General features: G+C 40.3%; 1 protein-coding gene across 2 annotated transcripts; it reads left to right on the forward strand.

The window, feature by feature from the left end:
* Nucleotides 1-7,598: 7,598 nt before the first annotated feature.
* TSPAN33 (tetraspanin 33) lies at nt 7,599-25,241 on the forward strand. Of its 2 annotated transcripts, none has more exons than XM_031939034.1 (8): nt 7,599-7,940; nt 16,451-16,508; nt 17,665-17,792; nt 18,251-18,325; nt 20,737-20,832; nt 21,532-21,660; nt 22,253-22,414; nt 23,235-25,241. In XM_031939034.1, exons 1-8 carry the CDS (start codon nt 7,836-7,838, stop codon nt 23,307-23,309), a joined length of 828 nt encoding a protein of 275 aa, XP_031794894.1. In that variant the 5' UTR covers nt 7,599-7,835; the 3' UTR covers nt 23,310-25,241. The 2 variants fall into 2 exon arrangements, with proteins under 2 accessions (XP_031794894.1, XP_012406485.2); XM_012551031.3 differs by having other exon boundaries at nt 7,601-7,940; nt 23,110-25,241.

Genomic DNA, 25,241 nt, shown 5'->3' on the forward strand with positions numbered 1-25,241 from the left:
AAGCCCACAAATGCAGGATGGTATGTTTGTTCTCCAATTCTTAAGTGATTGTTTTAAGTCATGGGGGTTTTTACTTGGCAGGGGCACAGGACCAGAGTTCTGTGATAAGAACAGGTTCTACAATCTTTGATTCACTTCACTTAGCATACAGAAGAGAGTACTGTCAAGGATTGATTGATCATTTCAACCTGCATTGTAAGACTGACTCACAAGCCAGATGAGGCAGCTCTGAGAAATTTAAATTATTAACATATTCATTATACATATCATCTTCATAATTATGAAAATCATAATTTCCCCTCACTGCCTGTACAACCTTGAGCTAATTCTGGATCTCAGTTTCTTTACCTATCGTACACAGACAATATTTTTACTATCTACTTTATAGGGTTATTGGAAAGATCAAATAAGATAGGATAAAAACTATGGAAAAGGAATTAGACCTGTTCTGCTGGACTCCACAGGGTAAAATTAAGAATGGTAAGTGAAAGTTGCAAAGAGAAACATTTCCTAACAGAGCTCTCCCACAGTGGAATGAATTGGTTACCCTTCATTTGAGGTCTTCAAGCAAAGGTTGAATGACCACTTCTTGGGTAGGTTGTACAGGGTATCCTTTTTCAGGCACAGATAAATTGAACTAGAAATCTCGGGGTTCTTTGCACCTTTGAAATTCTATGATTCAGTCTGTGAAAGCACTTTGTGACCATAAAAAACTATATAAATGGAAGCTATTATTATCATTATCTGCCCTGGTGCTTCTCCTGAAGGAAAATCAGTTTTTCTGTGCCCTCCATGAGCAATTTCATCTTTCTTTCTTGATCTGATTGATTTTCTCTGGGTTGTGATCTCAGTTCCTTCATGATCCTAGTAGGCAGGTCACTTTGAAAATCTGTGCCTTAGTTTTTCACCTGGCTGGGCAAGTATAAATGACTTGCTTTAGATTACACAGCAAATACAAAGCTGGGGCTTGGAGCCAGGTCTTCTGATTAAAAGTCCAGTGTTTAGTCCTTTTAACAATTATTCATTCATTTTCACTATCTGAGAAATGCAGAATAAGAGTGTCCTTCTGTCTGTTTGTGCCTGGATGTGATATGAATAGAATGAAAAAATGTGAGTCCTATATATTACATGAATATGCAAATCATGATAGCACATATATAATATCTTTTTATGCTGAGACATATGTATTGGAAAGGGTCCTGGACTGGGAATATGGAGACCCGGGTTATAGTGCCAACCTAGCTAAATAAGCTGTGTGGAAAGGAACTATTTCTTTACTTGTAAAATGAGAGGGTTGTGTTTTAGTATCTCTGAAAGTCTCCTCCAACTCTAGTAGTTTATTTGTGATATGAGTGAGATATGGGTGCATGCTTTATGAACATTATGTGTCATTGAATCTATGACTTTCTATGGCCTGTTATGACCTTCATATGGATTAAAGGCTAGAATGATGCCTTTTTATCTAATAAGATAAAGTCTTAAAAATTCAAATGTGCAAATCCAGGTTGAAGGATTTAGCAGAGTGAAAAGTCAATACAAATTCAAAGAATTATATGGATAAGTAACAATACATACACACTTTAGAAATTAGAAAGATTACTAGAACGAAAGTCAAGATATCTGGGTTCTAGCCTGAACTAATTAAATAATATTTCTTATATGATTTTGTCTAAGTGGCAGAGTATAAAGGGTATTGAATTTGGAGTCAGAAAACCTGATTTCAAATCCCAGTCCCATGATTTATAAGATCTGTGATCTTGGGGAAAATCACTTAGCCTTCCTGAGCTGCTCAGATTTTATTATCTGTAAAATGAGCACAATTTATCTCATTGGGGTTTTGTAGTGATCAAATAAGATCACAGATTTAATCTGGAAGGGAATTTAAACATTATCTAGACTGATTCCTTGTTTTACAGATAAGGAAACTGAGGCCCAGAAAGTCTTTAGCTCAAGATAGTACAGATAATATGGCAGTTTGAACTCAAATTCTCTAATTTCAGATCTAGTACTCTTTCCATCCTACTGCATTGTCTTCCCATTTTGCATCTGTAACTATTTTTCTAGTCCCTTTTCAATTGTGCCCTTCTCTTTAAGGATGTAACAAGCCATAAGAAGGAAAGATACATTTTTCTTAGTCCCAGAAGGCAGATAGGACCAAGGAATAGAAGCTTCAGAGAAGCAGATATCAGTTTGATATCACAAAAGTCTTAATAATTAGGAATGAATTACTCAGGAGATACTGAATTGCCCTATACTGGACAACTTTAAGTGGAGACTGGATAACCACTAATAAACAGATCTCTTGCTCAGGTGCAGATTGGACTAGATGATCTTTGAAGTTCTTCCAGCTCTGAAACTATATGATTTACAAATGATTTTATTTAGAAAAAAATAATCTTCCTCTAAATTCTCAAGATATTAATGTAAGCACTTATGTGGAAAGATTTTTTTTTTAATTTTTGGAAAAATAGCTTTCAGTACATCAATAAACATTAATTAGGCACTTACTGTGTGCCAATTAGATGGTGAAGTAGATAGAACACAAGATTTGGAGTCAGGAAGATTCATCTTCATGATTTCATATCTGGCCTCAGATATTTACAAGATATGTGACTTTGGGCAAACCACTTAAACCCATTTGCCACAGTTTCCTTCTCTGTAAAAAGAGTTAGAGAGGGAAACTGCAAACCACTCCAGTATCCGCCCAAAATGGGGTCACAAAGAATTAGACACTATTGAAAAGATGCACAAAAAGAAGTGTCACCTTTAGGTAAAAATGGCAGATTAACTGAACTGAAAATATGCTGAACTGAAATTATATAGCTCTTTCAAACTCTTCTTCAGCATTTCCTAGCATGTTACACACAATCTAGTTGTCCCTCAACTATGGGTGGTTCCCAAGTTTAATTCTTAGCCTCTCCAGAATTTTCTTTTTCTCCTTTCTCTGCCCCAGAAAACTTTTTTACTTTTCTTCCTTCAATTTCACATTTATGCTGATGCCTTTGATTTCTAATGAGTTCCCCTTCTTATTGGCATTCTCTCTTGTCCCATATTTACAACTTTCTAGAGGATGTATCCAATTAGAAGTGAATCTCAAAAACCAAACAAGCCTCCTGAGTTTGTTTTTGGGCTGGTAAAATGAAGTAGTTTGACTTAAACATTTTGTGAATATCCAAAAATAAATATATTATCTTTCCTTCATCCCCAACTGGTTTAGTGGTAACCTCTTAACTAGTGCTTGCTGAATTGAATTGAACTGGTTCCATTTCTCAACTACCCAGTTCTACCTGCTGTCAGTATCCCTATTACTTTAGTTTCTTGAAGTCATTCTTAATTCCTTTTTATCCAATCTATCTATTCTGAGTCTTGTTTCCCAGATTATAGCTATATAGCTGGAAGGGACTGTGACAAGTCGTCTGGACAACTTCAGATTCAAATAGAAATGAATCTTTGCAAGTTGCACATTGATTTTGAAAATCACAAATTAGCATTATTTATGTTGAAATATACTTTTGTTTATTTTGTTGAAGATTTTCCAATTATATTTGAATCTGGTTCCACCTCACAAGGCTGCTCAGTTATGAATCTGATGCCTTTGATTTAGTACAAATTCCTAATTTTATAGATGAGGAAAAAGAGGTCCAGAGGGGTTATGTAACTTGCCTAAGATCATATGTTTAATAAGTAGCAGAATTTGGATTTAAATTCAGATCTTCCAACTCCAAATTCAGTGCTCTCCTTTCTATATACCATGATATACTGGGAATTTTGGGGAACGTGGTAAGGGCAATGGGGTTAAGTGACTTACCCAGAGTCACACAGATAGGAAGTGTGAAGTCTGAGATCTGATTTGAACTCAGGTCCTCCTGACTTCAGTGCCTGTGCTCTTTCTATTGCACTGGATGTGTTGTTATTTTATTTAATTTTATTTTTTCTGTTTCTCAGATCTGCCCTTGGCTCTCCATTTCTCTATCAGCCTAATTTAGGTCTTTGTCATCCAAATCTGGTTTACTCTAATAGTCATTCCATCAAAAAATCTCATAGTTGATGTTTTTGCCTCCAGTCTTTTTCCTTCCAATTCTTTTTATATAGTGTTAACAAATTTGTCCTTTCATGCTTTTGTATCATCATATCATTCCCCTACTAAATAAACTACAGTGATTCTCTAAGTACCATATAAGGCCTAGTTCTTTTTGTTTTTCATTGTCATTGATAATCTGTCCCCAGTAAATTTCTTTTTCTTTTAGTTTTATTTTCAGTTACAAATTCTCTCCCTCCCACTTCGTCTCTTCCAAGCCCTAAGAAAGCAAGAAAGCCCAGTTAAAAATATGTAACAAACTTCTCATTAGCCATATTCCTTTCTCCTACCCTCACCTCTTCCCCTTTCAAAAAAAAAATTCAATCTGTACTCTAAATCCATCACCTCTATCTGTAGATAGCATGTCCTCTGGAACTCTTAAGTTCCATTGTGTTGATCAGAGTTCCTGAATCTTAACCTTTGTAATACTATTATTATTATTATTACACAACATATTCTCTTGATTCATCTAACTTCAATTTGCATCAGTTCATGTAAGTCTCCCCAGAATTTTCTAAAACTATCCCCTTCCATTTCTTACAGCATGATCGCATTATATCATATGCCATCATATACATACATATATATACTATAACTTGTTCAGCTCCTCCCAAATTGATGATAACCCCCTCAATTTCCAATTCTTTGTCATCAGAAAAAAGAGCTTCTATAAATATTCTTGGATAGGTGGATCTTTTTACTCTTTCTTTTATCTGTTTGAGGGGTATAGACCTAGAAGTATCAATGGATCAAGAACTCAGTTCAATAATTTTTTCTCCATTCTATTTCATTACTGACACTCTCTCTGCTACTTTAAAGCTAGGCCTCACTCTCCCTTGCACATACACATTTTGTTCATATACTTGAGCTTTTCTTCCTCTCACCTACCTATATAAACCTTACTTACCTCAGATCTCACTTAGAATCATGGAATATAGAATTGAAATCACTTTAGTCCCACGTTCAAATTTTACATAACTCAGTGTGTAACAAAATGTGTAGTCATTAGGGCAGTTCAATCACGTCTATTTGCTCCCTTCATCCTACGCTTAAATCATTAATGGCTGAGTAGGGTTTCCTAGTATAAATACACTCTGTTCTGGAAAGTACTATCAAAGAATCTGTAATTCTCTTTACCTTTTTGTTAATTAGAAAATTCAGCACTTTTGGCAAAATACCTGAATGTTAGATATAGCTTTATGGCTCAGTGGTTTCCTCCCAGCATTTTCTTCATTTTCTTTTCTTCTTTTTTTTTGCCCTTCATTTTCAAAAAGGATCACTGATATCATTCACTGTTTTCTTGACTTGCATGTGAATTAGATTTAAATGAGGCAGAGTGTTAGTCTCACTCTTCCAGAGTCATCAAAGTCCACTGGCAAGACAAAAGTCAAGATTGACAATGGTGCAGAATGCCTTGGATGACCTTGGCCGCTTCACGGTGTGACCAAGTTCTAAGTGTTGATGGCACCTGTTTCATGTCATTGGGACAACTTATTCTCATTTACACATTGCACAAGGGAGAAGTTAAACAAATTGTGTGTTACCATTGTTCATACACACACATACCTATGTATACATAAACTTTTTTTTGACAATTTTACATAAAAGTTTAATCAATGTAAAATAGTCACCATAAGAAAAGTACAAAAAGGAACCAAAAGGATTGCTTTAATAAACATTTGATCTCCTTGGAAAGCAGAGATATGTGTAGCCAAAGACAACAGAGGTTCAGAACATAAATTCATATTCAAATCAAATAAAGAAGAATGGTGAAAAATTATGAGCAGCTTTAAAGGAGAACATGGACTCTGAAAGGCAGAGATGAGCATGGTCCAAGGCTTTTAAATAAAGAAATATTTTTTAAATATTTAAAAATAAATAAATGTTTTATTTTTAAAATAAAGAAATGTTTTTCTCTCCCCCATGCCCAGAGGAATAGAATTCAAGATCACAAAGAGTTAAAGAAAAGATAGAAGATAGAGATTATCACCAAGATCTTTTGAAAGGTAGATACTGAGAGGAAGAATGTTTTTAGGAGCTTCTATCTTGAGGCACCTAGTGCCTAATTGATCTAAGCAGCCTCGTCCCCAGAGTCCAGACCAGACCCGTTTCTTTGTGGCAGTTGCCACTACCTTTTAAACTTCTATTGTCCCACCTCCAAGAGATTTTTTGCTGCTTTCCTTTCTCCAGCTCCATGCTGTTGCTTCTTGGCCAGTCAGGAGCTAGGGTCTTGTTTTGAGTTTTTAGACAAAACTCTATGAACTGACTTTTAAAAGTCATTTTGAAGAACAGCCCATCATTCTTCTTCCCATATTTGTTTCTATTCTGATTGACTGAAGGGATTTATTTGCACCTCATCACTTGGAGCAGTCACATCTCGTACTTCTTAGTTTTATGCCTCATTGTTGTTCCGTTTCTGTTATTAGGACCTGGATTTTAAAGGGTTTTTCTTTTTTTAGAGGAAACTGAGGATCAGATTGGGAAATCTATCTCTTTAATAGCAGAACCAGGACAAGAACCATGATCTCTTGACTTTAAGTCAATAGATGGCAGTGTATATAAATTGCTGACCCTGAGTCAGGAAGACCTGATTTCAAATTCCACCTCAGATTCTTACTAACTATGTGACCTTGGACAAACCACTGAATCTCCATTTTTGTTTCTTCAACTGTAAAATGGGATCATAATAGTACTTACATCCCAAGGTTTTTGTGGAGATCAAGTTAATATTTGTAAAGTGCTTAATGTACGCTGTTATTCAATTGGTTCAATTATATCTGATTCTTTGAACGTCCTCGTGGGGTTTCTTGGCAAAGATACTGGAATGGGTTGCCAGTGATCATCAAAATCATCATCATCATCATCATAAGTGCTTTTCCTCTTCCCCTCTAAATTGCTTTATTTACTTTTTCAATTAATCTTTTTCCAAGATTACTACTGATTTTTCTTTTCTCAACTCTCACTGCATTTTTAGTCTCTACCCAGCCACTTTCCTTAAATTTTCCCAAATAGTTTGTGTACATTAATTCCACTTCAGTACCTAACACAGTGTCTCACATTTTGTAGGTGCTTATATGATTTTGTTGAATTTAATTACACTCATCTTCCCCATTTGGATTGTAAACTCTTCTGAGTGAGAAATTGTCTCTTGTCCTTCACATTGGATTCCTCACCACAGCTTACCCACAGGGGAAGCACATAGTAGGTTCTTAAAAAGTAACTGGAAATTTGAGCATCGTGTGTGTGTGCACTGTGTGTGTGTGTGTGTTGCAACTGGACTGTGTACCTTTCCTTCCCATGCCTTCTTTCCGCTTGAGCAGCTGCAGCTTTGGCCCTTCTGGGAAGCCAGGGAAAACTACTGACCCTTTAAGAAGTTATCCCTCACAGAACAGGTGTTTCCCCTCTCCTCTTGGAGAAGAGGGAATGGCTGGGCATTTAGTGACATCAGCGACTGTCCAATGAGAAGCCAGACGGCCGACAGCCGTGCCAATGGGCGGTGGCTTGGGGCGGGCCAAGTTTCCTGGGTGCGGGGACAGGAGGAGGTGGTCCTCTGGCCACTAGAGTACAGGGCTTGCACTGGCTGGAGGCTGTGTTCCCGAGGTTCTCACGGGAATTCTTTCCCTCCTCCCGGGCCATCCCACCGCTGTCCAGCAGCCTCTCTGGGCGCGCGATTCCCTGGTCCCCGGGCACGGTGTGAGCAGGTGGGCAGAACGGTCGCCGGGGAAATAGGCCCCCCAGGGGAGACGGCAGCGGGGCCATGGCCCGGAGATCGGGGCCAGCGCCGGCAGTCAGTGGAGAGGAGTTCTCCTTCGTCAGTCCGGTGGTGAAATATCTGCTCTTTTTCTTCAACATGCTTTTTTGGGTGAGTCTCCGTGCGGGGATCTGTGCGCTTGATGTTAGGAGATGCTACAAACGGAGAATCGGGTAGTATCTGAGCAGTGGCAAGGGGAAAGCAACGAGGGATATCTCGGGATGCCCTGTTCAGGGGGAAGGTGGTGTGATGGGGGGAACTGAAATCCTTTTCTCTGGGGATTGGCACTTGAGATCATTTCATCCCGGGCAGAAATGCTGGGGCGGTATTATTTTGGGGGAGGGGGAACAGAACCGGTGTTTGATATAGGCTGCATCGTGGTGGAATCTTGGATCCCCGAGGAACAATCCTATTGGGGTTCGCGTCTGGCTAAAAAAGCTGAGTTTGGTATGAAGGAGCCATCTGTGTAACCCAGGTCTGAGAAGGAGGTCGCTAATCAGTTCTGAGGTTAAAATAGGGACTTCCCGGCTTGCAATCTGGAAGAGAATGCACTTCGGGGAAAAGGAAGAAAAAAAATGGCATTCCCTTAGAAAGGGGGATTCTATGCTGTGGGGTGGAAATATTTCCCTTTCAGCTGCCTAACCTCAGCTGTGGCCTAGAACAGGAATAGCCTCAGGGTATGAATGGTTCACCTGACTGCCTCACCTGTTGCCTTTTCGTTCTCACAACAAGGTTAATATAATCTGGAAATTTTAGGTTTATCTAAATAAGCCTCTCAAGGTGGCCTATGTCTTTGGAACCCACAGCGAGGGGTCTAGACAAAATCCCAATTGGCTGGAGTTAGAAAGACTTGGCAATGTCTGGAGTTTAGAAAAGTGTATAGCTGCATATAAACAAGAGCAGGGCTAGGTGGGGGAACAGAAATTCCCTGTCTGGACTTGCCACTCAAAATTTGGAGGGAAGTTCTAGTATCTCAGCTCCCCAAATGTCTGATGGATCTCTTGGAAAGAAGCCCTGTTCGGGATGTCCCACAAAAAGTACCAGGAGTGACCCCTTCCCTGCTTTGGCCATTCCAATGAATCTCCCATGTCTCCAAAGCTGCCTCTCTGGGCTTTCTCTTTGTCTAAACCCAGCTTTGCCTGGATCCCAGTATATATATATATATGTGTGTGTGTGTGTGTGTGTGTGTGTATGTATGTATATATGTATATGTATATACATATATACATACACACAGACCAGAGCTCAAAAAAGCTTCATAGGGATCTGAATGTGAAATATAGATAAGAAAAATAAATGTTAAATATTGGGACTTGGCATCAGACTTGAATTAGACCATGGAGATACCAGGAAAAAAATTCCAGTCGTTCAAAGGGATGAAGTTTAACTAATTCAAAGAAAGACATTCAAGAATGAAAGTCACATAATACACTTAGTTATACCATTTTAGACCTTTAAGGAACCTTAACAATAAGTTAGTTAGCCACCCCAGCTTGTTTCACAGATAAGAATGTCAAAGTCCACAGAGGGCTTTGCCTGAAGTCGCACAAGCGCTAATTACTGGGGGCCGAGACAAAGCTGAGAAGTCTTTCTTCAATGCCTTTTCTCCTCTACCTTCTTGCCTCTGGGTAAATAAAGCACTTGTCCAGGGCCGGAGTATCACAATTAATGACCACTTAAGGGTTCATACTTATAAGACTCTGATTTCCACCTGGGGGATGAGGGGAGTGGGGAGGCATTGAAGAATAGAAGGAAATCCCTTTTCACCACATTGTGTGGGGCTGAGGAGGATTTTTTTTTTTACTTCAGTCTTTCCATGAAAGTGACTAGTGCTACTGAAATCTCCCTTCCTGGTACCCCCACAGTGTCCATTAAAGATGGCTATTTTGCTGGGGGCAATGGGTCCAGCACTGTCATCATAGTGATAACCCTCCATTGCTTTTTCTCCAAAACACATACACACACACACACACACACACCAAAACCATATTCTAACTTAACCTACTCTTTTGCCATGTGTTCCTCTTGGGTTTCTCAGCAGTTTCTTAGCCACAGTTGTTCTCTCCCAGTGGACACAGCTCAGTGAATCTATGCTGTTGTCTTTGTACTTTCCCCCTTCTCTCTCTCAGCTGGGTTTGAGAGGCTTATAAGGAGGGAGTGAGTTTAGCTCCTCAGACCCATTTAGCCATAATCTGTTCAGTAGCAGAAGGAACTTGAGCAGCCAAATTGGGGGAATTTGAGTCAGAATAATGAGTGCTTTTCCTCAACTCTCCCTTAGCCTAAGGAGAAGTCACAAGTTCTAGAAAGTCTTTGGTTCTCTAACCAGGGCTTCTTAAATTTTTTCCACTCATGACCCCTTTTTGCCTGAGAAATTTATGTGACCCTGAGCATATAAGTATACAAAATAGGTATAGAAACCAAACATTTACTGATATAAATCATAATTTTATGACCCTCACATTCAGTTTTGAGACCTGGGCTCATGAACCACAGTTTAAAAAACTGGGTATCTCCTTTGTTGCATTTTATCCCCTTTAAGAGAAAAGAACTCATGATAGCTATTTAATAATGATTCCACTCTAGCACTAGACCTCAGTCTCTGTTTCTAGAAACAAATCTCTCTATGGCCTCTTCTGTGGAGTTATAACCTTTCTAAAAAGTATGTTAAAAATGTAATAAATGATTCTCTTATCTCCCCCATCCTTGAGCTAGGGTTTGCCTCTACTTCATTCATTTAGGGCCCCAAATGAAGATAAGGAAGGAGAATGATGATCTTCCCATTTCCTACATAGTGTTCAGTCATTCTACTCGTACAGTTCACTGGAAACTGCTGGATTTGGCACCAAAAAACCTAGATGTTTCTGTCTTCATCTATAAAATAAGGAGTTTAGAGATGACCTCCAAGATGGCCCCTTCCAGCTATGATTAATTAGGATCCCTCTCTCCCTTATACCTGAAGGATCCAAAGACTAGTAGTGCTGGCCAGCATCTTTCACAACCAGAGTATGTACTGACCTCTTAATGGGGCAGGAGGACTATTTGGGTGCTGTTTGTGTCGGTGCTTGGAACATATTGGGAAGGCAGCTAGTGGCTACCACTGTAGAGGCTCCATCCCTAGGAATTACCTAGTCTGACCTTGGCTCTCCAAAGGTGGAGTACCCTGTATTATTATTTCTTTTGCTTAGAAATGCTTGAGCCTGTCTCCATGTCTTGGCTCTGTCTCTCCCCCATTCGTGGAATGTGCTTGTTCCTCATCTCTGCGGCTTAGAATCCCTAGTTTCTTTCAAGAAATATCTCAACTGCCTGTTTCTGCATGAAGCCTTTCCTAATCCTCACAGCTGCTTAGTGGCTTTCCCCTCAAAAAAATGACCTCATAGTTATTTTATAGATAGCTACATATGTATTGTTATCTTTCCTGATAGCCTGTAAACTCCTTAAGACCAAGGATACTAAGTAAATAGGTAGATAATAGATGCTTGATACATACTTATTGGTTATACCCTCCTGTATATTTATGGCCAGGCTGTTCATTGTTTAGAGGTGATATCTCCTTAGGATCCCTTGACCTGGATTAGCCTTTCCAGGATCCTGGAAATTATATATAAGGTTCCTAGTTCAGAATTAAGTACTACCACCTTTTCTTCCTGCATTGGTGAAATGCAAAGGTTGGAAGTGGAATAGGGAGATAAAAAGGAGAAAGAAGATATGTCTTTATCAGCCAGTTGCAGAGGCTGAAGGTGGCATGCTGAATATTAATTGGGGAGCTTGACCCTGCCCTGATACCCACTGGTTCCATCTGCCACTCAGAGATACCAATTGCAGTAGGTTATTAGACATACTTAGAGTGTTGAAATAAATTAATGAACTACCTGATCTAAACTCAGGGTCTCTGACTCCAAATTCATTGTTCTTATCACTACAACAGAATGCTAAACTGAGGTCCCGGGCACAAAAACCCAACAAATTTACTTCTCAAAATGACTAGTATTAGGCCATGAATAACCCCCATATACTGGACCATTCTATTAAGAATGGTTAAGAAGCTATTATATATTAAGAAGGTATCATTCAAAGATCCGCTAGAGCAGCAAAGTCTTAAAACGGTCAACTGGACCAAATAGGAGGACATAAGGAAGAGAAATTACTAACCTCAAAACACAGGTACACAAAGAATAAGTCAACCTTAAAAGTAATTTTCACTGTAGTTTAAGGCTCATGAAGAAAATGAATTAGTCACAGGGCCAGGAATCTGAATTATACCTGAATTATACCCACAAGGTCTAGGTCTTCCAGGAAGGATTATATCATGTCCAAGCTTTGTACCTCCTCCTGTGTTCTGCACACAGTAAGGACTTAATAATGTTGGTGAGATGTTAGACTTCCACAGCTTTGAGGTCTCCTTCCTGTGGGCTCTTCTTCCATGAGTAAGCACCTTTGTGTATGGAATGGGATGATGGGCACTGGGAAAGATGCAAAGTTTAGAACAGGTAGCCATTTCTGCCCCTATGGAGCTTTGTGTAGCTACCTAACAGTTTCTTCTAATCTTTCTCTACATTGATCTTTCCCTCTTCACAGAGTGGGGTTCTCTGACTCTGTTACTTATTTTGGGACTCTGGAAAAAAGTGGAGGAACAGGGATTCCAGAAAAGACCTTGGGCTCAAAATCTACCTTTTCTTTCCTGCTTTAAACTGTGAAAAGGAGCCAAGCACTCAAGCTTCTTTCAGAATCTGTCAGCCCCACACAGTATGATGTCCTCTTCCCTCACTGGGAGTTACCAGGGGGTTGCCCCGGGCTCCAGACATGCTGGCTCTTTGCCACCTTGCCTCCAAAAGGCCACAGGCACCAAGCCAACTCTTGGTTTTGCCTTACTTCCCTCTCCTGGGGGAATGGATAAGCTTGTGGTGTGCTGGCAAATGTTTAACAACGATTTCTGGGGGAAATAATGTGCTCATCACACATTTTTAAGTTTACACTGCATCATTCACATTTTCTTCGTAGCTTAAGTTAGACAATCAACAAAATGATAAATTAAATCCTGACTTATAGTGCTGCTGAGTGTGAAGGTATAACCATTCACCTTGAAAATTTAACAATTGCTTTAGCTCACTATATGATAAGTCTTTTCCCAGAGCCAAAATCTTCAGTGTATTTTTCCAACTAGATTCTAGGCAGAATCTGTGGGTTTCCTTTTCCTTCTCACACTGTACCTGGGGGAGAGGAGCATAATGCAATGATTTTTTAAATGCCACTAGAGGCTACAGTTGAAAGGCTTAGGAAACTATGGTGGGAACTTCCCTTCAGAGACTTGAAAGAGAAATAGGAAATGGATAGAGCAGCTTGTCAAAGTGAAAAAAATGCTGAGTTTAGAGGTAGCAGACCTGAATTCAACAGTCTTAGAGTGAGGGTATCCTCTGTCACTCCCTGTATCACATTAAATAAATCCTTTGGGAGAGCTAAGTAGTGCAGTGAACAGAACACTGGCCTTGGAATCAGGACGGCTCTTCTGGAGGAGTTGTGTTTTGGGGTTTGTTTTTTGAGACAATTGGGATTAAATGACTTTTTCAGGGTCATTCATCTAGTCAGGGCTTGAGGTCTGATTTGAACTCAGGTCTTCCTCTACCTATTGCACCCACTAGCTGTTCTTGGAGTTTTGGAGGTCTCTCCCTTCATAAAGAAGCATCCCTCTTGGGAAGTAGGCCCAGAAAAAAGAAGGACTTGAATTCCCACAGTAAAGCTAGTAGTCATGTCTACCAGCACCCTACTTAGTCTCCACTTAGCTGCTGCTTATTAGAGCCTTAAATTCTTTGTGAGGCTGGGTGGGTAAATCTCACCCAAGAAAAACATTAAAGAAAAATTCAGAATTGCAGACAAAGTAATGGATTAGTCTTTTCAGCTCTTGAAAGGATTTTTTTTGTTTACCCAAAGACTGATGGATTGAAAAGCACCTGAAAAGCATCTGGAACAAAGTCTTTCATTTTACAGAAGAAGAAGGTTTTGTTAAGAAAGGCTAAGTAATTTTTTTAGTTTATAGAGCTAGTTAATGGTAGAAGAGGGACAAATCTCCTGTCCCTGCTTTAGTGTTCTTTTCACTAAAACACATTGCTCTGAGAAATTCTTGATGAATTTTAATCTTCAACTGACTCAGGAAGGATGACTAAATACAATGGGCCAAGAGAGGACAATTGGTCCACCATCACTTATGTAGTAACTTGGAAATGATCTGCGTTAGAGAAAATTTGATTTACATACAATTTTTCACAAGCACAGTTTTTTGGGGGTTTTTTTTGCTGCTTGGTATGTCTATGAGATAATAATAGTTTGTACTTATATAACATTTTATAGTTAAAAAGTCGTTTATATGCTTTGAGAGACTTAAGAGTACTGATCAACACAGTGACCAACCATGACCCCCAAGAATCCATGGCAAAAGTATGTTGCCTATGTCCTGATAACAACAGCTTGAACTTGGGGTACAGAATAAGACATGTTTTGGGGAATGTGGCCAATGTAGATGGCCACATTTGTTTGATGATTTACAAGGATTTTATTTTTCTTTTATTTTTCCCTAATGAGAAGTGACAGAAAGGAGATTTTTGTTAGTTTTTTTTAAATTATATTTTAGAAAGCAGTTTCTAAACATTTTTCTTTAATTCTTATAACAACCTTGGAGGTAGATAGTTCAAGTATTTCCCCCATTTTACTGATAAGGAAACATTTTCTCCTTTTAGCAAAAGGTAAATCACTTGATTAAGTTACACAATTAGTAAATGGCAATGCTTGAACTAAAATTTAGATCTTCTACCTCTTAGAGGAGAATTTTCTCTCTCTCTCTCTCTCTCTCTCTCTCTCTCTCTCTCTCTCTCTCTCTCTCTCTCTCTCTCTCTCTCTCTCTCTCACTGCCTCCTAAGAAGTTTGTCCCCAGGAGGATTTCCTTATAGCTAGATATGTAAGATAGAATCATCAGCAGATTCTGTTGGTGTTTTTTATCTTTAGCCTAAAAGGAAGGGACCTTTCAGAATGTCCTAGTGGGACAAGTAGGCTGAAAAAGACCAGAGGGAGATGGATAATGGCTCCAGGAAGGAGGCTTAGAGATGACCTGATGTAAAAGAAAAACTTGGTATTTGCTTGCTTTTGCTGCTGCAGACCCTCAGTGTGTTTCTGGATGAGAGGAGCACACCTTCCTGTCATTCCTCAAGTCTCCCTCTTCCTCTATATAACTATAGACTTATAAATGGAATTACAGTGAATTACACTGGGATAATAGCATCTCTAATTCTGTACTAGCTATTTTTAGCTTTGCTGTGTTGGGACTGCTTAGCCAAAAGTTATGGATCTCAATTAGACGTAAAAAAAAAAAAAAAAGTTCAAGGAGAATAAGAACATGGATTCAACAGAAATAAAGAGATCATTTCTCAAAAAAGTGTCGTCTAAAGGCAGAGCCAAATATTAAGGGGAAAGAATTGGGAAAGAATCCCTGAAAGAAGCAACTGGGGGTTACAAAGTCCCCCAAAGAGATAACTGGGGGGATGCCAAAGTCCCTGAAAGGGGTAACAAAACAGGGGGCAGGAATGGATCCCCAGAATGGGAAGTAAAAATATTGTGTCATTTGGTTGTCACCATTGTGTTGCTGCCTGATGGTGCCTATAAAGAAGCTTCTTAGAAAAATGACTTTGTGCCTTGTGGTCCAGTCTGATTCAATCCTTAGAGGCCAGCTTCCACACCTTTTTCTCCCTTCCCCAGGCAAGGCTGCCACTTCCAAGATTGTCTTCCTCAGTAAAGGGAGGGGCTCAGCCAGCAGCAATCACCCCAGAGCTCCTTGACCCCTTCCCCATTGAGTTGCCTGAATTCCTGCTGCTGAGAACTCCCTTCAGCCAGATCTGTGCCCCAGCCATCACCATAGTGACAGCATGCTGCTGCTTAGCACCAGCCTGGGGACTGGGCAGATTGAAGGGGAGGGGGTGTATTAGGAGGAACGTGTTCAATAGGGCTGTCCTCACTTTAATTAGTGAAGGACAGGAAAGGCTCCTACTGGAGCTCCCTGCAAGGCTTCATATAGCCAAGGCCCCCTGGGGCAGCCAGGAATTTAAGTTAGGCAAATTTTGCCCATTCTGTAGCCCAAATTTTTATATAAAAACACATTATCTGGTTCATCTAACTAACTTTCCACTCTCCCCTGAGGGATCTCCCCTCCCCTCTAGCCTATTGTGACTACAAAACTAGTTCAGATCTAAGACTGTTGAGTTATCCCTAATTAATATAATAATGACAATCAATGTTGATTTAAGGTTTATAACTTTACATGTGTTATCTCATTTTGATTCTTGAAACAACTCTGTGTAAGCTAGGTACTACAAGAGAATACTATAGTCATTTTAAAGATGAACCTAAAACTCAAAGTAGTTAAATGACTGTCTAAACAGGTAATATTAAGAACAGGATCCGAATTCAGGTCCTGATTGTCACTAATTCTAGTGTCATTTGTACTACATGATATTGGGGCTTTTAGTTTTAGGAATCTAAGAGTTTACTTCATTGTCTTGTTCTTAGTATGCCTCAAAACTGGATTCTATTTTAAAGTTCTTGGGCCCATAGCCTAAGCTGTCCTTTTTTTCTCTCTCTAGGTAATCTCTATGGTACTGGTTGGTGTAGGAGTCTATGCACGGCTAATGAAGCATGAAGGTGAGTTCAAAGACTGTTCCCTCCCTATATAGGACCCTGACCCTGTCCCCTTTCCAGCTAGTCCATCTATTTCTTTTTCTGATCTTACCTCTTTACCCTAACCCATCAGGAGGGGAAAGGGCTTATAGAGGACATCTGTCTGACCAACAATGAAGGAGCTACTCTGGATAGAATGTCATCTAGGCTTGTCAACTCTCCTAGAATCTTTCAAGATGCATCCAACTCCAAAGCATAAGATTGAGGTGATCAGAGCTTAGGGAGCAAAGTAATTCTATCATCCTAGTAGTGAGGTAACAAGATCTCATCATCCTAAAGGAGACACGTCTCCTGGTAATAACTCCAGAACTAAAATAGGGAAGAGCTTAAAACCCTAATGTCATGTAGAAATATGTTTAGAAGATTGCATATGTTTAACTCAAAAAGGTATATATATATATATATATATATATATATATATATATATGTTAGAATCCTTACAAAGTGTTGTCATTAGAATATATATATAATAATATGTATATATATACATATATATATCTAAATACACACTGATTTACTAATTATGTTGGGAGAGAATCAGAGTAAAAGGAAAAAGTCATGGGAATGATTAAAAAAAAAAAACAGAAAAAAGAAGTTTACATAGCATGTGTTGATTTACCTTCAGTGTCCTTATCTTTTTCTGGATGCAGCTGGCATTTTCTGTCCAAAGTCTATCGGGATTGCTTTGATAAAAAGTATATTTCTTAACTTCTTGAAGGGAAGTCTCTAATTATATGCCACGTTCTTCTGTTCTTAGATCTTTCCTTTACAGTATTTCTCAGAACTTTTTTTCAGTGTACTTTTCAATACACTGATTTAAATGATGTTGAAGACATCCTTATCAAATTTGAAGATGGAAAGATAAAGTGTAATTTTTAAAATTAAAAAAAAAAAGCCTAATGTCATTCTACTTTCCATCAGGGAAACCATTCCCCACTGTTCCCAATCTCTGCTTCCCAGACCCGCCTAGGAGAGTGGCTCTCTGCCACCCCCTTGTGGTGGTCAAAACAGGGACTTAACTTATAAGGAAGTACCAAAACTGACTGTCAGACTTGGCAAAGATGGTGAATCTCAGAGCAAACAGGAATTGTAAGGTAGGTTATATTATGTATCCCCTCAGAGGCAGTTATGGCCTGCCTGGCAGTGGACCCAGCCATCCTGCTAATCATAGTGGGCATCCTCATGTTTCTACTCACTTTCTGTGGCTGCATCGGATCCCTTCGGGAAAACATCTGCCTCTTACAAACGGTAAGTACTTTTTGGGAAAAACTCTCTCTTCCAGTACATTTCTCCTTCCATATACTGTTAAGGGCTAGGGCTCCCAGATTCCATCCTGAAATCTCTGTTGATTTCTTAATTACCTTATTCCCAGTTTTAAATTTAAGAGAAGACCCCTTTCCATTCCCCCCCCCCCAAACTCACAGTAATTATCCATGCCCCATTCCCCTCAAGTACACTGGGTATTATTATATCTGTATTTAAAAAGCCATGGCTCCCTGATGGACATAGTAATGTTAGAAAAATGCAGCATGATAGTCCCATTGCTCCCTACACTTAAAAGGCAATTCACTCAAAATGTCAAATTATTACCCTTGTGTTGTCATCCATCCTCTTCAAGAAGAAAGGATGAAGAACAGCAGTTTTACAAGAGTGGTACCCAAACTCAGTAACAAGCATCTCTCTCTCCCATCTCTGTCTTCTCACAGTTCTCTTTCTGCCTCACCATCGTGTTCCTGCTCCAGTTAGCTGCCGGAGTCCTGGGCTTTGTTTTTTCAGACAAGGTATTGGGGGTGGGTGGGAATAAAAGGGAATCTTTTAGGAAAGGAAAAAGAGAGAGGAAGAAAATGGTCCTTTCCATTCCAAGCTTTCTTAGCCTCAGTTTTACATTTCCTAAGCAAAAATTAGCCTTTAGACATTCTAATTCATACCAAGTGACCAATAACCAGAACTACTATATTTAAAAGTGGTTGGAGGAGGATTGCTTGTTCTTGGAATAAGTTTTATTTCCCAATCTGGGGATTCCAAATTGTAGGGTTGAGATCCCAGAATTTAAGGGGATGCATCCAGAGTAAAATTAGTTAGTAAATTTTTACTGCAAATAGTTGAACAAAATGCAGAAATTAAGTTGTTAACAATTGAGTAACTCAGGATTTTCTACATCTTTGTTAACAAAATGGGCGGGAAAATGAAACAGTAGATCAGCCTGCACTGTGGGTAGAAGAGCTGCTATTTCTTTTCTTTTTTATGTTAAACATGTGCAATTCTTCTATACATATTTCATGCTGCATAAGAAAAAATAGATCAAAAAATCAGAAAAAAATGAAAAAGAAAACAACTGTTACAAAAAAGTGAAAATATTATGTAGTGATGCACATTCAGTTCCCACAATCCTCTTTCTGGATACAGATTGCTCTCTCTATCACAAATCTATTAGAATTAGAGCTGCCATTTCTTTTTTTATATATAGTAAATCTTTTTTTTTAGTTTTTTATTTTTAAAACGCATGCATAGTTTTCAACATTCACCCCTGCAAAACCCTGTGTTCCAATTTTTTTTCCTCCATCCCTCTTCCTTCCTCCCTCCCCTAGATGGCAAGTAATCCAATGTATGTTAAATATGTGCTATTCTTCTATACATATTTCCACATTTATTATGCTACACAAGAAAAATCAGATCAAAAAGGAAAATAATGAGAAAGAAAACTAAATGTAAGCAAAGAACAACAAGAAATGTGAAAACACTATGTTATGTTCCATATTCAGTTCCCACGTCCTCTCTCTGGGTGCAGATGGCTCTCTCCATCACAAGTCTATTGGAATTAGAGCCGCCATTTCTTTTATTCCCCCAGGATCAATGTATTTGTTCAATACCTCCTGAAAAATCTACAGTTTCTTAGTTTGACCCTGAGAGTCAACAAGTATTTTTTGAACGTCTACATACAAGAGTACCTAAAAGGTAGACTTGGCTTTCTTTAGATAGAAACACTCAAATTTGCTCTCCCTCCAGCTTCAAGTACAACTCTTTTCTTGTCCTGTGATGAGTTAATGGGTGGGCCTCAGGCCATTCCACAAAGAAGAGCTGTCTGGATGATAGTAAAAGCCATCTTTGATATCTCCCTCTATTTGTGGCACCTAAATAGATTTAGCCTGGAAGTTGGAAACTAGCTCTTGATGCTAAAACTGGTCTCTATTTTTGATGCTCTCTTAGATAAGGAAGGTTGGTCAAAATCAATTCAAATACTGCTCTAAAGCCCATGAACCTACAATGTGCTTGGTGCAAAAGAAGACAAGTGTTGAGATGAAATCTTGAACAGGATTACACACACACACACACACACACACACACACACTCACTCACTCCCTATTTTAGAAGTTAGAGAAAAGAATGAGGGAGCAAAAGTGACAGAGAAGGTAGTTTATAAGAGATCTCTGCCCTCAAGGAATTTACAATCTATTAAAGGAAAAAATGATACACAAATAACTACTACAAAAATGGGATTATGTGACGTTCATCTTCATTAAAATCCTCTTCCTTCATGTTGCTTTATTGCAACATGAATGTGATCACCCTGTGTTAGACAAAACAAAATTCTAGGAAGTTTTACAAATCTGGGAAAGTCTCAAGTGCTGACCCAGAGCTAGACTATATGTCTGTCATCTGAGGACCAGCCTAGTTTGGTTAGCTACCACTAGCCTGAATTTTTCAGTCACAATTACATTCAGAGAGCATCTACCAATTTTTAGAGAAGCTATGATCTGCACAAGTGGACCTACATCAATGACATCACATTTTTGAGATATAATAATAAATATTAACATAGCATTTTAAGGTTTACGATGCATATTACATACATCAGCATTCATTAAGCACTTACTATGTGCCAAGTGCATACTCCTACAGGTGGTATTAACCCCATTTTATTAATGAGGAACCAAACTCAGAAAATTTGTGACTTAGTCATGATATACAGCTAGTGTCAACAGGATATGAACCCAAGTCTTTTTGCATTTAAATCCAGTATTCTAGTCACTATACTTTGCCACTTCTTGTATTAATATATAAATACAAAAAGTTCAAAAGAAAAGTAAAAATAAATCTCTGAGATTTCAGAGTAGAGTCTCCCTTCTGGAATGGTGGAAGCAAGTGGGGTGAGTATTTTACTATACCATATCTCTCCCTGTGTATCTGGCAGGCTCGTGGAAAAGTGAGTGAAATCATCAACAATGCCATTGTACACTACCGAGATGACCTAGACCTACAGAACCTCATTGACTTTGGCCAGAAGGAGGTATGGATTAGATGGTGGCTTAGTCAGCTGGGAAGCCATGGGCAAGAGTTCAGCTGACTCCAAGGGATACTCGGTTTTCTGGTTCCATCAATTTTTTTTTGCTCCCCACTTACTCTGCATAGGGTCCATCAGAGTGCTATGCAAACAGGTGCTTTTGGGGGACAGAGTAATGCTGAATCCTACCCCATATCTGAAATTTGACTTTGGAAGATTTTATTTGCTTCTGTTCCATATTCTTGACTTTCACAATCACTTTTCTGAGGTTTTTTTGGAAGGGATCTTGTTTTTCTTCTCCCATATGTAAGAGTTGTCCCATCTCCCATTCTTTGGATCCCAAGGGAAAATCTGCTGCATTAGATTTTATTTCTTTAGAAAACACTTTCTTGAACACCTACTGTGCTAATTACTGTCTACAAAAATGAATAAAAGTCTCTGCCCTCAAGGAGCTTAGAATTTATCAAAGATGACATATGTGCAAATAATTCATTCAGTGCTACAGATGAGGCATAAAATAGTAGAGGAATTAAGGGAAGTAGAGATTACTTCCAATAGTTCACAGAAATCAGAACCCTGACCCATATAAGATTTTCTGAAATCAGTAAGAAATCAGTAAGAACCTAATGTGGATTTGTGGAAGCTTCTGAGTTCTCCTCTGTGTTCAAAATGGTTTCTTAACTGCATAGATTGGTTTCTTTACAGTTCCACTGCTGTGGTGGGATCTCCTATAAGGATTGGTCCCAAAACATGTACTTCAACTGTACAGAAGACAACCCCAGCCGGGAGCGATGTTCTGTGCCTTACTCCTGCTGCTTGTACAAATCCAACCAGGTGAGCTGCCTTCCTTATTGTTTTCTCATAGCCAGTGATGACAGAAAGGGCAGTTGGTTGCAAATTCTAAAAGATTTATGGGAAGTAATTTAAGGGTGGTCAGATCTCTGTCCCCCTACCTAAAACTAGGCTTCTTCTCACCTAGGACAAACACTAAGTGAAACTTTCAAATATGATTTTTATTGGCCAGGTTCTCATCAGGAGGAATAGGGGAGGGGAAGAGAAGGAGAAAATGAGGAAGAGTGGAGGGAGAGAGGGATAGAAAAAGGACCTAGACGTTCACAGAACAAAAGGAGTTGGATTTGGCTTGAGAACATTTTCTACCTAGTACTTTCCAAATGTATCCCAGAACCCTTGTGGGGTATGTACAAGATGGGCAGCTTATTGACTACTGTCTGAAGTGGGAAATGAGTGGGAATTCTATTTGGTTTTTCATCTCCCCAACTTTTTTCCCACCTTCCTCTTTCTCCCCTTCTTCCCTTTCCCCCATTTTTCTTTTCTCTTTCTCTATTCCTTGCCTTTTTCTTCCTTCCTTCTCTTTCCTCTCCTTTCTTCTCTTCCTTTTTCCCCCTTTTTCTCTTTATCTCTCCAGGCAGTAATCAACACCATGTGTGGCCGAGGTATGCAAGCTCTTGACTACTTGGAGGCTGGTAAAGTCATTTACACCAATGGCTGCATTGACAAGCTAGTCAACTGGATCCATAGCAACCTCTTCCTCGTTGGGGGTGTGGCACTAGGCCTAGCCATTCCTCAGGTAACCCATCTGGTAGATTTGTGAATTGGGTTAGGATAAAAGAATCCCTAATTCCTCTAGTATATATATTTGCTGAGGCATTTGGGATTAAGTGACTTGCCTAGGGTCACACAGCTAGGAAGTGTTAAGTATATGAGACAAATTTGAATTCAGGTCCTCCTGACTTCAGGACTGGTTCTCTACCCCTGTGCCACCTAGCTGCCCCTACTATATAGTCTAGAAAGTTATATCAGGGTTAGTTTACCTCAGGGAATCAGCACTAGGGCCTAGGTATTGAGAAAGCTAAGAAAAAAATTTTATAAGATACTGGGGCATTAAGGCAAGGAACAGTGATGGCAGAAAGGGAACAAGCATTTATTTTGTGCTTACGTGCCAGGCACTGTACTAGGCTCTTTTTATAAAAATTACTTCATTTGATTCTTACCCTGGCAGACAGGTGCTATTATTATCATCACCATTTTACTATTGAAGAAACTGAGGCAAAAAGAAGTTAAATTACTTGCCCAAAGTCACACAGCTAAAAAAGTTTCTAAGGACACATTTATGCTAAGATTTTTCCTGATTCCAAGACTTTTATTCTAACAGCCAGAGGCCCTTGCAGGATTGGTAACCGGGGACTCAGTGGTAAAGATGGGGAGCGAGGAATAGGGCCTGAAGGAGTAGAATTAAAGACCAAGTTCCTTTGCCTCTCTCAGCTCGTGGGCATCCTGCTGTCTCAGATCCTTATCAGACAGATCAAAGATCAGGTCAAGTTACAACTCTACAATTGGCAGCACCGGGCTGATCCATGGTACTGAACACGCATTCATTCTCCCACCAGAATGAAAGGTGGGCATCATGGACCGGCAGCACCAGGCAGGGCAAAGAACAGATTTGGATTCCCCTTGCCCAGTAACAAAGCAAGCTCCAGACAGGCAGACAAAGGCAAGACATTCAGATGGCCTTCATCGCAGAGGATGGTCCTCCCTCATCTTGAGCTGTGCCAGTTTTCTGAGAGAGGTTTTTTGGTTTGGTTTGGTTTTTATTTGTTGGGTCTGTGTGGGGCCAGGGGTTTAAGTTACATTTAAACAAAAATGTTTTAGGGGATACCGATTGCACGGAGTTGCAATGGGACTGACTTCTTCCTCTTGCAGGCAACACAGTAACCAAGCCCAGCCTTTTCTGTCCCTGAACACTCTCAGATTAGTGCCAACTAGATTTGGGCACTGGAGGGAGTTGTACACCAGTAGCCCCTGCCCTGGGTCCAGCTGGCACAGTACTTGACTGAGGTAGGGGGAGGGTAGTGATCGCAAGAGTCAAATGGGGACAGTTATGTATGTGTTGGGTACGACGGTGGAAAGAGATACATCTGCCAATTCCCTATTCCGTGTTCCCCCTTAGACAATCGGAGCCAAGTCCATCCTGACCCCTCCTTCATTTCCATGGAAATATGGTAACAAGAGGGCAGGGAAAACTAAAAAAAAAAAAAAAAAAAAGCTTGGAATTATGATATCTTTTTTGGCTTGTGTCTGGGGACCATCTCAGCAGCAGCCAAGAAGGAGGTGACACAGCAACCCATACCCTTTTACCCTCTTTCTCTCGCCTGAACGGGCATTTTCTTGGGTACATGGGACTATTACAGACAATAACCTCCTAGCCTTCCCCATCTCCAAGCACTAAGACTGGCGTTGTGTGCGTTCTACAATTCTTTATCTTTATGCAAGGTCGGAAACAGGAACCCTGAAGCATTAGAAAAGGAAATGCAGTAAAAGTATTAATCGGATCCACGTCCATGCAGTCCTGGGAGCTAGGAGGAGACTGGATGCCTAACCCGGTGGGAACGGATCTCTCGGGCCCCGTTTTAAGGAGGGGGTCGGTCGGAGAGTAAAATAGATCTCTAATGGCCTCAGTACCCCGGAGAAGTGCTCTCTCCCTATTATCCATCCCCCACCTCTCCAATAGGGTACCCCAATTCTCAGGGATTGCCAACCTAGTGTTTGAGATGTCCTGGGGTTTCTCATTATCCCAAGGACTGTCTTAAACGTCTCCAAACAAAACTAATTTCAAATCATTTTAATTGGCAAAATATGTCATTCAGCAAGTGGGTGGGGCGGGGCAGGTGTCAGGAAACCCATTGGTCCAGCCTCTGCAGTGGGGGGCGGGGGGATGAATCTCTCCCTTCGCGGGTCCGGGCCAGGTCTCGCTCCCGGTACCCCACCTTTCGCGGAAGGGTTTGCGCTCGGGCAGGCGCCCCGGCGAGCCCTTTCAGTGGCTTTCCGCCCACCTTGCTCCAGTCTAGATGGAGAAAGCAGGCCTAGAGATTGGGGTTTGTGCCGGCCTCCAGCGGGAAGGGGGTTACCATAGTCTCCGACTGCACGGAGAAGGCTCCCAGCCACTCGGGCCTCCCCGGCTGTGCGGGGGCGGGGAGCCGAGGGCGGGGCCACTCGGGCGGATACTTAGCTGGGCAAGCACAGCTGGGACTTAGTGGGTGGTCCCGCCCAGCACATCTCGCCCCTCCCGCGGGCTCTCTGAGTAGGGTGTACTGACCGGCCTCCAAGCTGGGGGAGTGTACTAGATGGGGGCGGGGGGACCCGGGCTGATGCCCACGCCGCTTTCTTTCTCCCTACCCTTCAGATTCAGCCTTCTTTGGAGTTCTGGTGCTCCAACTCCCTCCCTGCTTTCAAGACTGCAGGAAAGTCTTTAAGAAATACAATCGGGTATAAAATAAGGCAAAAACAGGCATGGCGAGAAGTAGGGAACGGTTGGATTTTTTTTTCCTGGCGTAGTGTGGTGCTGTTCACCAGGCTGAGAAGGGAAGCTCATACAATAAACATTGAACGGGACTGAA

The sequence above is a fragment of the Sarcophilus harrisii genome, chromosome 5 (genome assembly GCF_902635505.1).
Source record: "Sarcophilus harrisii chromosome 5, mSarHar1.11, whole genome shotgun sequence".
NCBI lineage: Eukaryota > Metazoa > Chordata > Mammalia > Dasyuromorphia > Dasyuridae > Sarcophilus > Sarcophilus harrisii.

Bases quoted from the DNA above. Each gene is read 5' to 3' on its own strand.
- TSPAN33 (XM_012551031.3), top strand. From the start codon at position 7,836: ATGGCCCGGAGATCGGGGCCAGCGCCGGCAGTCAGTGGAGAGGAGTTC. The intron at 21,661-22,252 runs GTGAGCTGCCTT...TTATCTCTCCAG, and splicing joins GCTTGTACAAATCCAACCAG to GCAGTAATCAACACCATGTG. The intron at 22,415-23,109 runs GTAACCCATCTG...TGCCTCTCTCAG, and splicing joins TAGGCCTAGCCATTCCTCAG to CTCGTGGGCATCCTGCTGTC.